This window comes from Capricornis sumatraensis, chromosome 13, assembly GCF_032405125.1.
Source record: "Capricornis sumatraensis isolate serow.1 chromosome 13, serow.2, whole genome shotgun sequence".
Classification (NCBI taxonomy): Eukaryota; Metazoa; Chordata; class Mammalia; order Artiodactyla; family Bovidae; genus Capricornis; species Capricornis sumatraensis.
The window spans coordinates 6295723-6308385 of NC_091081.1; the positions used below are offsets into that span (position 1 = coordinate 6295723).

General features: G+C 39.3%; 1 protein-coding gene across 1 annotated transcript; it reads left to right on the plus strand.

Moving 5' to 3' along the window:
* Positions 1 to 9569: 9569 nt before the first annotated feature.
* On the plus strand, positions 9570 to 9815 carry LOC138089990 (cytochrome c oxidase subunit 6C-like). The gene has a single exon (XM_068985569.1). The coding sequence runs from the start codon at positions 9570 to 9572 to the stop codon at positions 9792 to 9794; it is 225 nt and encodes a 74-aa protein (XP_068841670.1). The 3' UTR covers positions 9795 to 9815.
* Positions 9816 to 12663: the final 2848 nt, after the last annotated feature.

Sequence of the window (12663 nt, forward strand, 5' to 3'; positions counted from 1 at the left end):
TAGCCCACCAGGGTCCTCTGTCCATGCAATTTTTTTTCAGGCAAGAATACTGGAGCGGGTGGCCCTTTACACCTCCAGGGGTCTTCTTGACACAAGGATCGAACTCTCATCTCATGTTTCCTGCAATGGCACATGGAATCTCCACTACTAGCAGTACCTGGGAAGCCTGTAAATAGTCTAGTTTTTGTAAATAACCTGCATGGTTTGTCAGATTTTTTATATTAAATTAGTATCATTCACTCACTATTCAATATATGCCTATGTGACAGATGGGCAAATGGATGGATGAAATGGATCGACACGTGCTGTGCTTAGTCGCCCAGTCATATAGGACTCTGTGACCCTATGGACTGCAGCCTGCCAGGCTCCATTATCCATGGGGATTCTCCAGGTGGAAACACTGGAGTGGGTTGCCATGCCTTCCTCCAGGGATATTCCCAAGCCAAGGATCAAACCCAGGTCTCCCACATTTCAAGCAGATTCTTTACTGTCTGAGCCATGAGGGAAACCCAAGAATACTGAAGTGTGTAGCCTATCCCTTCTCCAAGGGAACTTCCTGACCCAGAAACTGAACTAGGGTCTCCTGCATTGCAGGTGGATTCTTTACCAGCTGAGCTATAATAAAATGAAAATTAAGTGCCATGTAATTTCAGAAAAACTATGTGGCATCACAGTTAAAACATGAGCTTGAAGCCAAGCTTACAGGAATTAAATCTCCTATCTATTTACTATTTATGTAATCATATGAAGTTACTTATATCATCTGAGCTTCCAGACTTTTTTTTTAAGGATGCCAAAGACATTTATTTTTCAAGCTTGGTAGTGCCCTCTAAGCTCCACAGATAAGAGACATACAAACTCTTGATCACTGAGCCTCTTTGAAGGCTCAGTTTCTACATTGGAGTTCTCCCACTGGAGTAAATGTAGCTTCCATGCAGAATAATACAAAAATCCCAGTACCAGAAAAAGGCAGAAGGCTAGCAGCAGATTGCATACAAATATCAAGAGTCCCATCTTCACATGATCAAGATTTTTTATCTGTGAATTTGAAGTAGCAATATCTACTTTGTAGGCTGTCTAGGAGGATTAAATAAACTAATCTCTCACACACACACACACAAGTACTATAATTTACATGTAATAAATGTTATTATCATTCTCCTTATTTTCTTCTGAGTAGTATAATGCGCCTAAGTCTAGCTATAGCAAGTATTTGGTATTTACCAATGACCCATAACATTAAAGACTTTTCTCAATAGATCTACAAAATGTAAATTAATTCTACCTCCTCTATTAACTTCTCAGTTTTCAAAGAATGTGCTTGTATAGAAGTAAGTACATGCTGTAGACAGGAATTCTGTAAGTCTAAACAAAGGTCTTGACTAACATTAAATGACATATAGGCAGCACCGACATATAGAAATTTTGTTGTTGTTGTTCAGTCATGCAGTCGTGTTCAACTCTTTGTGACCCCAAGGAAGAGCAGCAAGCCAAGTTTCCTGGTCCTTCACTGTCTCCCAGAGTTTGCTCAGACTCCTGCCCGTTGAGCTGATGATGCCATCTAACTATCATCCTATGTCATCTCCTTCTCCTCCTGCCTTCGGTCTTTCCCAGCATCAGGGTCTTTTCAGTTCTTCACATCAGGTGGCCAAATTATTGGAGTTTCAGCTTCAGCATCAGTCCTTCCAATGAATATTCAGGACTGATTTCCTTTAGGATTGACAGGTTGGATCTTCTTGCAGTCCAAGGGACTCTCAAGAGTCTTCTCCAACATCACAGTTCAAAAGTATCAATTTTTCAGTGTTCAGCTTTCTTTATAGTTCAACTTTCACATCCAAAATGACTACTGGTAAAACCATAGCTTTGACTAGACAGACCTTTACTGGTAAAGTAATGTCTCTGCTTTTTAATATTCTGTCTAAGTTGATCATAGCTTTTCTTCCAAGGAGCAAGTGTCTTTTAATTTCATGGCTGCAATCACCATCTGCAGTGATTGTAGAGCCCCCCAAAATCAAGTCTGTCACTGTTTCCACTGTTTCCCCATCTATTTCCCATGAAGTGATGGGACTGGATGCCATCATCTTAGTTTTCTGAATGTTGAGGTTTAAACCACCTTTTTCACTCTCCTCTTTCACTTTCATCAAGAGGCTCTTTAGTTCTTCTTCACTTTCTGCCATAATGGTCGTGTCATCTGCATATCTGAGGTTATTGATAGTTCTCCTGGTAATCTTGATCCCAGCTTGTTCTTCATCCAGCCCAGCATTTTGCATGATGTACTCTGCATATGAGTTAAATAAGCAGGATGACAATATACAGCCTTGAGGTACTCCTTTCCAATTTGGAACCAGTCTGTTGTTCCATGTCCATATTGCAATATATTATTTGGCTATAAGTTATATGCAGGATATCAGTGAAAATGGAGGAGTAAAGAACTCCAAAATACTGCCCCTTCACAAAAGTTATTAAAAAAAACTTTCAGTATCATTTTCAGAACTCCAGAACTTAACCAAAGCTGCAACAACCAAGAGAGTGTTTACTCAAGAAATATACACCATTTATTAAAGAAAACTGTTCTTTTGCTGTTGCACATTCTTGGCTCATTCCTTCTAAATGAATCAGAATCAACCATGTATATGTGAGTTCACTTCTGGGCTTTCTATTCTGTTCCATTAATCTGTGTGTCAGTGTTTATGCCAAAACCATGCATTTGATTACTATTAAAATCAGGGAGTATGTAACTTCCAGCTTTCCTCTTTCTCGAGATTGTTTTGGCTCTTCAGGGTCTTCTGTGGTTACACAAAAATTTTAGAATTATTTGTTCTAATTCCTAGAATAAATCATTAGAATTCTGATAGAGATTAAAATGAATCTATAAATTGCTTCCCTGGTGGCTCAGCAGTGAAGAATCCACCTGTCAGTGCAGGAGATGTGGGTTCAGTCCCAGGGTGAAGATCCCCTGGAGAAGGAAATGGCAACCCACTCCAGTATTCTTGTCTGGAAAATCCCATGGGCAGAGGAGCCTGAAGGGCTGCAGTCCATGGGTTTGCAAAGAGTCAGACAAGACTTGGCGACTGAGACTTTCACTATGTCAACTCCTACTCTATAGAGTTGCAGCAGTCAAAATCTTCTTGCCTGGCACTTCAATGCAAATTCATCACCAGGATAACAGTAGCTACCAATTTCATTCCTAGGGTAACAACCAATAAATATATCTTAAGTTTCTCTCAGAACCCATGTGGCATGTAATCAATTCTCCATATCTGCACAAATTTTTAAACAAAATATTTTACACATTCTCATTTTCAAAAAGGCATCATAACCGGAATACATAGACTTAAATCCAAAGGTTGCAATGTCATATGACAATAACACTTCATTTTATTTAAAAATTGATTCTAAACTAAAAAAATTATAGATAAAAGTTGAGAAAGCAACTACCACTGCATAGTGGTACCAGACACCTGGGGTTCAAATCCTACATCCACCACTTACTGGATGTGTGGCTTCTGCATGTTTCTAAAATCTCTGTGCTTCATTTTATTTGTGCAAAAAATGTGAATAATAGTAAATGCAAGGATGATATGGCTTCATACATGTAAAGCCCTTAGTGTCTGACACGTGTGCATGCATGCTAAGTTGCTTCAGTCATGTCTGACTCTTTGTGACCCTATGGACTATAGCCTGCCTGGCTCCTCTGTCCATGGGATTCTTCAGGCAGGAACACGGCAGTGGGTTGCCATGCCCTCCTCCATGGAATCTTCCCTACTCAGGGACTGAACTTTCGTCTCCTGTAGCTCCTGCATTGCAGGTGGAGTCCTTACCACTGAGCCACCAGGGGAAGCCCCATAGTAAGCACTATAAATTGCATTTGTTATTACTGTAATTACTACTATTGTCAAATAATAAAAGAGACTGTCCATGAGCACTTAGGGGAAAAAAGTGATGAGCATTAGAAGTCAAAATGTATTCAGAATGAATTACTTTTCTTTTATCTCATACAACAACTAATTCAAAAGATGTACAAATTTTGCCCATTTTTCTTTTTTGAAGTTTCAGTTTTTACCAGTGTAAAATAAGCATAAAGAAAGACTACTTCCATAATTAAAGAGGTTTTTTTTTTAAGGGATGTAGGAAGATGAGGTATTAATTCAACAATTAAACAGCCTGAAGCCTTTAACTGTAAAGCACCTTGCTTCTTGCTGACTTATGACATATCATACAAGTTATTAAAGCAGTCAGACCGGCAAGAAAACGCCTTCAGCATTTCACAGAGCACAGACCCACCAAGGACTCAAGGCTCTAAGTGAAGGCTAAGAACAGGCCAGCAATATTACACTGCAATAAATGGCAGTTGTCAACAAAAAGAAAAAAAAAAATGGAAGCAGTAGTATCTAAAAAAGACAATATTTTACAACCTTGCTTGCTTTACATGTTAGATCTTGTCTTTTAATGTTTTCTGTAGACTGGATTTATCCATATGCCAACTGTACATATCCAAAGCACTGTTGTCTGGATAAAAAAGTGTGTGAAGGTGCTTGTGTATGTATGCATTTTAAACAAAACCTGTTTTCTTTGACTCCTTAATCCTTTTCTTTAGATCCTCAATAACACTCTTCAGAACAACTCTGGTCTGCAGAAACACACAAGCACTGTCATCTAACGGCAGCTACCCATTTTAAGGCAGTCAGACAACTGTGGCATTCAAATATCTTTCTAAAGTGAAATCAATGTCATATATTCAGGCATCATGACTCAGGTTCTAAAACCACCCATCACCATTATGCTCTCTTAAAAAATAAGCAATCACAAGAAAAACATTCCCTGAAATTCTTCCTGGAATTTCTCTTCAGTCTTGCTTACAGGATCCTAAACCTTTCCTGTCTTTCTCTTGTCGGTGGCATTCATCTTGGCTATCCTCTTTTACAGCTTCTTTCTGTAAAAATTATTTTAAATATTAAAAAACTCTATGTTTAAAAATATATAAATGGATTTTATCTGACACACTAATGTCATCAGTTACTTCTTGGTCTTTAATTACATGATGAACTTCATATGGATTCCTTCTCATAAATTTGAAGGGGAAAAAAAAAAAAACAGCCATTCAATTCAATTTTGTTTATCCCTTCTCATTTCTAGCCACCAACTATCAGCCTAGTAGAATGGTGGTAGAAGCCTGGGGTGACACTGGATTCTAGAACCTTCTAATCTTACTCACACACAACCTTTTTATAAAAAAGTAAAACAGCCCCAAAGGCATTCACATTTGGCATCTCCTCCACATAATCTTGTTTCTTAATTTCTTCTAAAACCGCTGAAGCCCAGTGAAAGATTTAATGTCTCTTCCCTTTCCTCTTTCCCCATTTAAGAAGGATTATTTGGCTCTGGACTCACCAATTCAGCAAAAACAATTAATTAACTTAAAGCAAGTTTAGATTGTGTCCTATGATATTGTCTCCATCTGTCATAACAGAAATTGCAAACCAAACTTACTAGCTATCATTTTCGATTGAGCTGATAAAGAGTAGTCAGTAAATATTCTTTTGAGCAGAGTTGGCTGCATAATTTGTGAGGTCCAGTGTAAAATGAAAGCACAAGTCCTTTTTCAAAATACTGGGGGATAAAATTGCTGTTGAAGTTATTAGAATATAAAGCTTTATCCTTTCTTCCATAGTCTTTCTTTTGACTAGTTACAGTGTTTTTATTTGTTACTTAATGTCATTCTAAGCTAAAATAATTTTTTAATCTAAAATTATTATTATAAATTAATAAATTGAATTAAGATTAAATTATATTTTAAATTATTAAGTTTTATTCCTCATATTTATATTATGCAATAATAGTTTTTAAATACAAGAGGATTTAACTGCATGCATGCATACTCAGTCATGTCCAACTCTTTGCAACCCCACAGGCTATAGCCAGCCAGGCTCATCTGTCCATAGGATTTCCTAGACAAGAATACTGGCATGGGTTGCTATTTCCTCTTCCAGGGGATCTTTCTGACCCAGGGATAGAACCCGTATTTCCTGCCTCTCCTGCACTGGCAGATTCTTTACCACAAAGCCACCTGGGAATCCCCTTAATTGATTGCAGATTCATCAAAATTACATAATCCATGTTTCATAGCTCATACATGCATTTTATTCTTAGCAAAAACTAGAAACACTGCATAAAACTAACTCAACTGTTTTTATTTCATTTCTTGGTACCGGCATATTCTACCAACACTCTCTACCTTTGGCTTACTAGTTAGTTAAGTGAAAGTGAAAGTCACTCAGTCATGTCTGAGTCTTTGTGACCCTATGGACTATAGCCTGCCAGGCTACTCTGTCCATGGAATTCTCCAGGTAATTCTACTGGAGTGGGTAGCCATTCCCTTCTCCAGGAGATCTTCCCAACCTGGGGATCAAACCCAGTTCTCCCTCACTGCAGGCGGATTCTTTACCATCTGAGCCACCAGGGAAGCCCATGAATACTGGAGTGGGTAGCCTATCCATTCTCCAGGGGATCTTCCTGAGCCAGGAATTGAACCAGGGTCTCCTGCATTGCAGGCAGATTCTTTACCAGCTGAGCTACCAGGAAAGCCCACTAGGTACTTAAGGAGGACAGAAAGAAAAATGAACTATCCCTTTCTATATTATCTTTTCTTGCATAAGGACTTATCTAGCAGAAGGCAGGGAGTCAATTGAGGTTTCCATAGTCATTTTGTACTTCTTAGAATGCCATCGTTTTTTGTATTTCTGCAGTCTATTTTGTATTTCTTAGAATGCCATAGCCTTTTTTTCCCCCTTTGGCCACACCACATGACTTGTGGTATCTAGGTTCCCCAACCAGGGATCAAACCTATGCTCCCTGCAGTGGAAGTGCAGAAACTTAACTACTGGATTGCTAGGCAAGTCACAACCATTGCCTGCCTTCTGCATTCTAAACAAGTTCTAGCTCAAAAAAAAAAAATGTGTTCTTGGGGCTACTGTCACCCCAACTTAGTCACAGACATAAAAAACATCCTATGTTTGTCTCTTGCTAAACTCCCATGCATCATGAATTTGCTGGAATTCTGTGCTCAGAGGATACTGTGAGCACTTCATGGAAGTGGAGTGACAAGAAAAGGTGGATACACATATTAAATTTACCTCCTCTGTTCATGCACACGCTCCATTGCCCCACCAGACTTCACTCACACAAGTTCAAAGATAAAATTATTAGTAATTTTAAGAAAGGGAGAGTAGAGCATTAAACCAAACATGGGCCCTCCTAGGCACAGGGTCCGGTGTGACTGCACAGGACATAAAATTAGCCCTGCTTATAGACTTCTTAGGACAGAAAAGTTTCATTTTCCTTTAAAGAGAGGGAAGAACAGGAAGTTTGTTTATTCAGTATTCACTTTATGTTGAGTACTAGGTTAAATCTTTCACATGCATACCTCATTTAATCACTAAACAAAACTTTGGGGTAGGTACTTTTACCCTCATTTATAAAAGGGGAAATTGGGGGGAAATTAGAGGTTTTAGAAGCTTAGGTGACTTGCCCAATACCTCTCAACTAAAAGGTGGTGGAATAAGGATTTAAACCCTGGTTTCATTGATTACCAAAGCCTGTTATATCCCACCACCTCCTTAAGAGCATTTGTTTTTAATTATAAATTTATTTTAATTATAAATTTTTTAAATTGTTACTTATATATAGCCCTTCTCCAGGGGATCTTCCCAACCCAGGGATCGAACCCAAGTCTTTTGTGTCTCCTGCATTGCAGGTGGATTCTTTACCACTAGTGCCACCTGCGAAGCCCCACTTACATATATATCACATACAATAAACACATATATGTTAACATGCCAATAAGAACAAGTATGAATTAAAAGCATGATTCACATGCTATTAAAAAATCTCATTTAGGCTTCTAGCTTTATATGACAGAGTAAGCATACACATACATTTACCTCTTTCTCCCAGTGAAGTTTCATTAACATGATAATAATGCTTTCTTTTTCCTGTGGTCATGTATGGATGTGAGAGTTGGACTGTGAAAAAGGCTGAGTGCCAAAGAATTGATGCTTTTGAACTGTGGTGTTGGAGAAGACTCTTGAGAGTTCCTTGGACTGCAAGGAGATCCAACCAGTCCATTCTGAAGGAGATCAGCCCTGGGATTTCTTTGGAAGGAATGATGCTAAAGCTGAAACTCCAATACTTTGGCCACCTCGTGCAAAGAGCTGACTCATTGGAAAAGACTCTGATGCTGGGAGGGATCGGGGACAGGAGGAGAAGGGGACAACCGAGGATGAAATGGCTGGATGGCATCACTGACTCAATGGACGTGAGTCTGAGTGAACTCCGGGAGATGATGATGGACAGGGAGGCCTGGCGTGCTGCGATTCATGGGGTCGCAAAGAGTCGGACACGACTGAGTGACTGAACTTAACTGAATGCTTTCTTTAAAAGATAAAAACTGTTGACTTCAAAGAACAGAGAATGGAAGCTGTTGGTGAAAAAGCAATCACCAAATAAAGAAAAAGAATTGATAAAGAGAAACACGCAGTGTAAATCCATTTATAAAGTTAAAAAAACAGGCAAAGCTAAATAGTCAGTGTTTAGGAATACATATATATACATATATACATATACTTTTTTTTTTTTTCAAAAGAAAAGGAATGATTAGCACAGCCCTCGGTGTCAGAACTACCTCTGGAGGGACAAGAATATTATTAAAGAAGAGAACACAGGGGCCTCTGTGGTGCTGCTGTTTCCTTTCTTACCTGGAGTGAAAGGAACAGGGTATTCATTTCGTTATACATTTAAAATACATAATAATACTCTTGAATGTATAATGTATTTCTCCCCAAATATTATCTTTATAAAAAGATACTGCATTTATAAAATAACTACAAGAACGTATGTACAAGATAGTATTAGATAACAAGAAAACTTTTGGAGATTAAAATTTGATTGCCACATAAAAATTCAGGAGAAAACTTAGACAATAAATCTAAAGAAATCTCCCAGATTCCAATACCAGGAGACTGAAGCAAGGGGAAAAGGAGAGATTCAAAGAATTATTCCAAGACATTTTATACCCAAGAATTCCAGGAGCAGAGAAAAAGGATTGAGGGGAAAATTATCACAGAAGTGCTCACTGATAATGTCCTCACAGATAAAGTCAGTCTTTACACCAAAAAGACTCATTCTGCACCCAGGACTTACATACATCCTGGTAAAGAGTCATATGTCTGAGGATAAACAAAAAGCTACCCAGGAGAAAAGACAAGGGAATGAAAATCAAGAACATTAGCCATCTCATCAGAATCCAGAATGTGGAAAGGCAATAGAGCAAGGCTTTCAAAATTCCCAGGAAAAAATGGTTTTTATTCCAGATTTCTGTTGCTGTACAGTCACTAAGTCATGTCTGACTCTTTGTGACCCTACGGACTGCAGCACACCAGGCTTTTCTGTCATTCACTATCTCTTGGAATTTGGAATCAGCAAACTAAAATGGACTGGAATGGGTGAATTTAAATCAGATGACCAGAGCCTGAGAGGACGTCGCGGTTGAGCCATCAGGAAGAAAAACTGCCATGTCCACTGCTTTGGCAAAACCTCAGATGCATGGCCTCCTGGCCAAACGTCTGCGATTTCATATTGTTGGAGCATTCGTGGTCTCCCTGGGGTTTGCAACTTTCTATAAGTTTGCTGTGGCTGAAAAAAGAAAGAAGGCATATGCAGACTTCTACAGAAATTATGATTCCATGAAAGATTTTGAGGAGATGAGGAAGGCTGGTATCTTTCAGAGTGCAAAGTGATTTGGAATATAAAGAATCTCTTTGGGTTGAGTTCCTTGGAAGTTTGTCACTTTGCTGTGCTCCTGAACTATGAAACTGACTATCTGGGGTGAGAAATAGTCTCTCAATAAATAAACAATTAACAAAAAAAAATAAAATAAAATAAAATAATTCAGATGACCATTATATCTACTAAGGCAGGCAGGAATCCCTCAGAAGAAACGGAGTAGCCAACATGGTCAACAGAAGAGTCCGAAATGCAGCACTTGGATGCAATCTCAAAAATAACAGAATGATCTCTGTTCGTTTCCAAGGCAAACCATTCAATATCACTGTAATCCAAGTCTATGCCCCAACCAGTAATGCTGAAGAAGCTGAAGTTGAATGGTTTTATGAAGACCTACAAGACCTTTTAGAACTAACACCCAAAAAAGATGTCCTTTTCATTATAGGGGACTGGAATGCAAAAGAAAGAAGTCAAGAAACACCTGGAGTACCAGGCAAATTTGGCCTTGGAATGCAGAATGAAGCAGGGCAAAGACTAATAGAGTATTGCCAAGAAAATGCACTGGTCATAGCAAACACTCTTCCAACAACACAAGAGAAGACTCTACACATGGACATCACCAGATGGTCAACACTGAAATCAGACTGATTATATTCTATGCAGCCAAGGATGGAGAAGCTCTATACAGTCAACAAAAACAAGACCAGGAGCTGACTGTGGCTCAGATCATGAACTCCTTATTATCATTTTCAGACTGAAATTGAAGAAAGCAGGGAAAACCGCTAGACCATTCAGGTATGACCTAAATCAAACCCCTTATGATTATACAGTGGAAGTGAGAAATAGATTTAAGGCCCTAGATCTGATAGGTAAAGTGCCTGATGAACTGTGGAATGAGGTTCATGACACTGTACAGGAGACAGGGATCAAGACCATTCCCATGGAAAAGAAATGAAAAAAAGCAAAATGGCTGTCTGGGGAAGTCTTACAAATAGCTGTGAAAAGAAGAGAGAAGAAAAAGCCAAGGAGAAAAGGAAAGATATAAGGATCTGAATGCAGAGTTCCAAAGAATAGCAAGAAAAGATAAGAAAGCCTTCAGCAATCAATGCAAAGAAATAGAGGAAAACAACAGAATGGGAAAGACTAGAGATCTCTTCAAGAAAATTAGAGATACCAAGGGAACATTTCATGCAAAGATGGGCTCGATAAAGGACAGAAATGGTCTGGACCTAACAGAAGCAGAAGATATTAAGAAGAGATGGCAAGAATACACAGAAGAACTGTACAAAAAAGATCTTCACGACCCACATAATCACGATGATGTGATCACTCATCTAGAGCCAGACATCCTGGAATGTGAAGTCAAGTGGGCCTTAGAAAGCATCACTACGAACAAAGCTAGTGGAAGTGATGGAATTCCAGTTGAGCTATTTCAAGTCCTGAAAGATGATGCTGTGAAAGTGCTGCACTCCATATGCCAGCAAATTTGGAACACTCAGCAGTGGCCACAGGACTAGAAAAGGTCAGTTTTCATTCTAATCCCAAAGAAAGGCAATGCCAAAGAATGCTCAAATTACCACACAATTCCACTCATCTCACACGCTAGTAAATTAAATGCTCAAAATTCTCCAAGCCAGGCTTCAGCAATACGTGAACTGTGAACTTCCTGATGTTCAAGCTGGTTTTAGAAAAGGCAGAGGAACCAGAGATCAAATTGCCAACATCTGCTGGATCATGGAAAAAGCAAGAGAGTTCCAGAAAAACATCTATTTCTTCTTTCTTGACTATGCCAAAGCCTTTGACTGTGTGGATCACAATAACCTGTGGAGAATTCTTTAAGAGATGGGAATACCAGACCACCTAACCTGCCTCTTGAGAAATCTGTATGCAGGCCAGGAAGCAACAGTTGGAATTGGACACAGAACAACAGACTGGTTCCAAATAGGAATAGGAGTACATCAAGGCTGTATATTGTCACCCTGCTTATTTAACTTCTATGCAGAGCACATCATGAGAAACGCTGGGCTGGAAGAAACACAAGCTGGAATCAAGATTGCTGGGAGAAATATCAATAACCTCAGATATGCAGATGACACCACCCTTATGGCAGAAAGTGAAGAGGAGCTAAAAAGCCTCTTGATGAAAGTGAAAGTGGAGAGTGAAAAAGTTGCCTTAAAGCTCAACATTCAGAAAAAGAAGATCAAGGCATCTGGTCCCATCACTTCCTGGGAAATAGATGGGGAAACAGTGGAAACAGTGTCAGACTTTATTTTTTGGGACTCCAAAATCACTGCAGATGTTGATTGCAGCCATGAAATTAAAAGACGCTTACTCCTTGGAAGGAAAGTTATGACCAACCTAGATAGCATATTCAAAAGCAGAGACATTACTTTGTCAACAAAGGTCCATCTAGTCAAGGCTATGGTTTTTCCTGTGGTCATGTATGGATGTGAGAGTTGGACTGTGAAGAAGGCTGAGTGCCAAAGAACTGATGCTTTTGAACTGCGGTGTTGGAGAAGACTCTTGAGAGTTCCTTGGACTGCAAGGAGATCCAACCAATCCATTCTGAATGAGATCAACCCTGGGATTTCTTTGGAAGGAATGATGCTAAAGCTGAAACTCCAATACTTTGGCCACCTCATGTGAAGAGTTGACTCATTGGAAAAGACTTTGATGCTGTGAGGGATTGGAGGCAGGAGAAGAAGGGGACGACAGAGGATGAGATGGCTGGATGGCATCACTGACTCGATGGACGCAAGTCTGAGCGAACTCCAGGAGTTGGTGATAGACAGGGAGGCCTGGCGTGCTGCGATTCACGGGGTCGCAAAGAGTCGGACACGTCTGAGCGACTGAACTGAACTGATGTCTGTTGAGTCAATAACG

Excerpts from the sequence above, each read along its gene's own strand:
- LOC138089990 (XM_068985569.1), top strand. The coding sequence starts at position 9,570 with ATGTCCACTGCTTTGGCAAAACCTCAGATGCATGGCCTCCTGGCCAAA.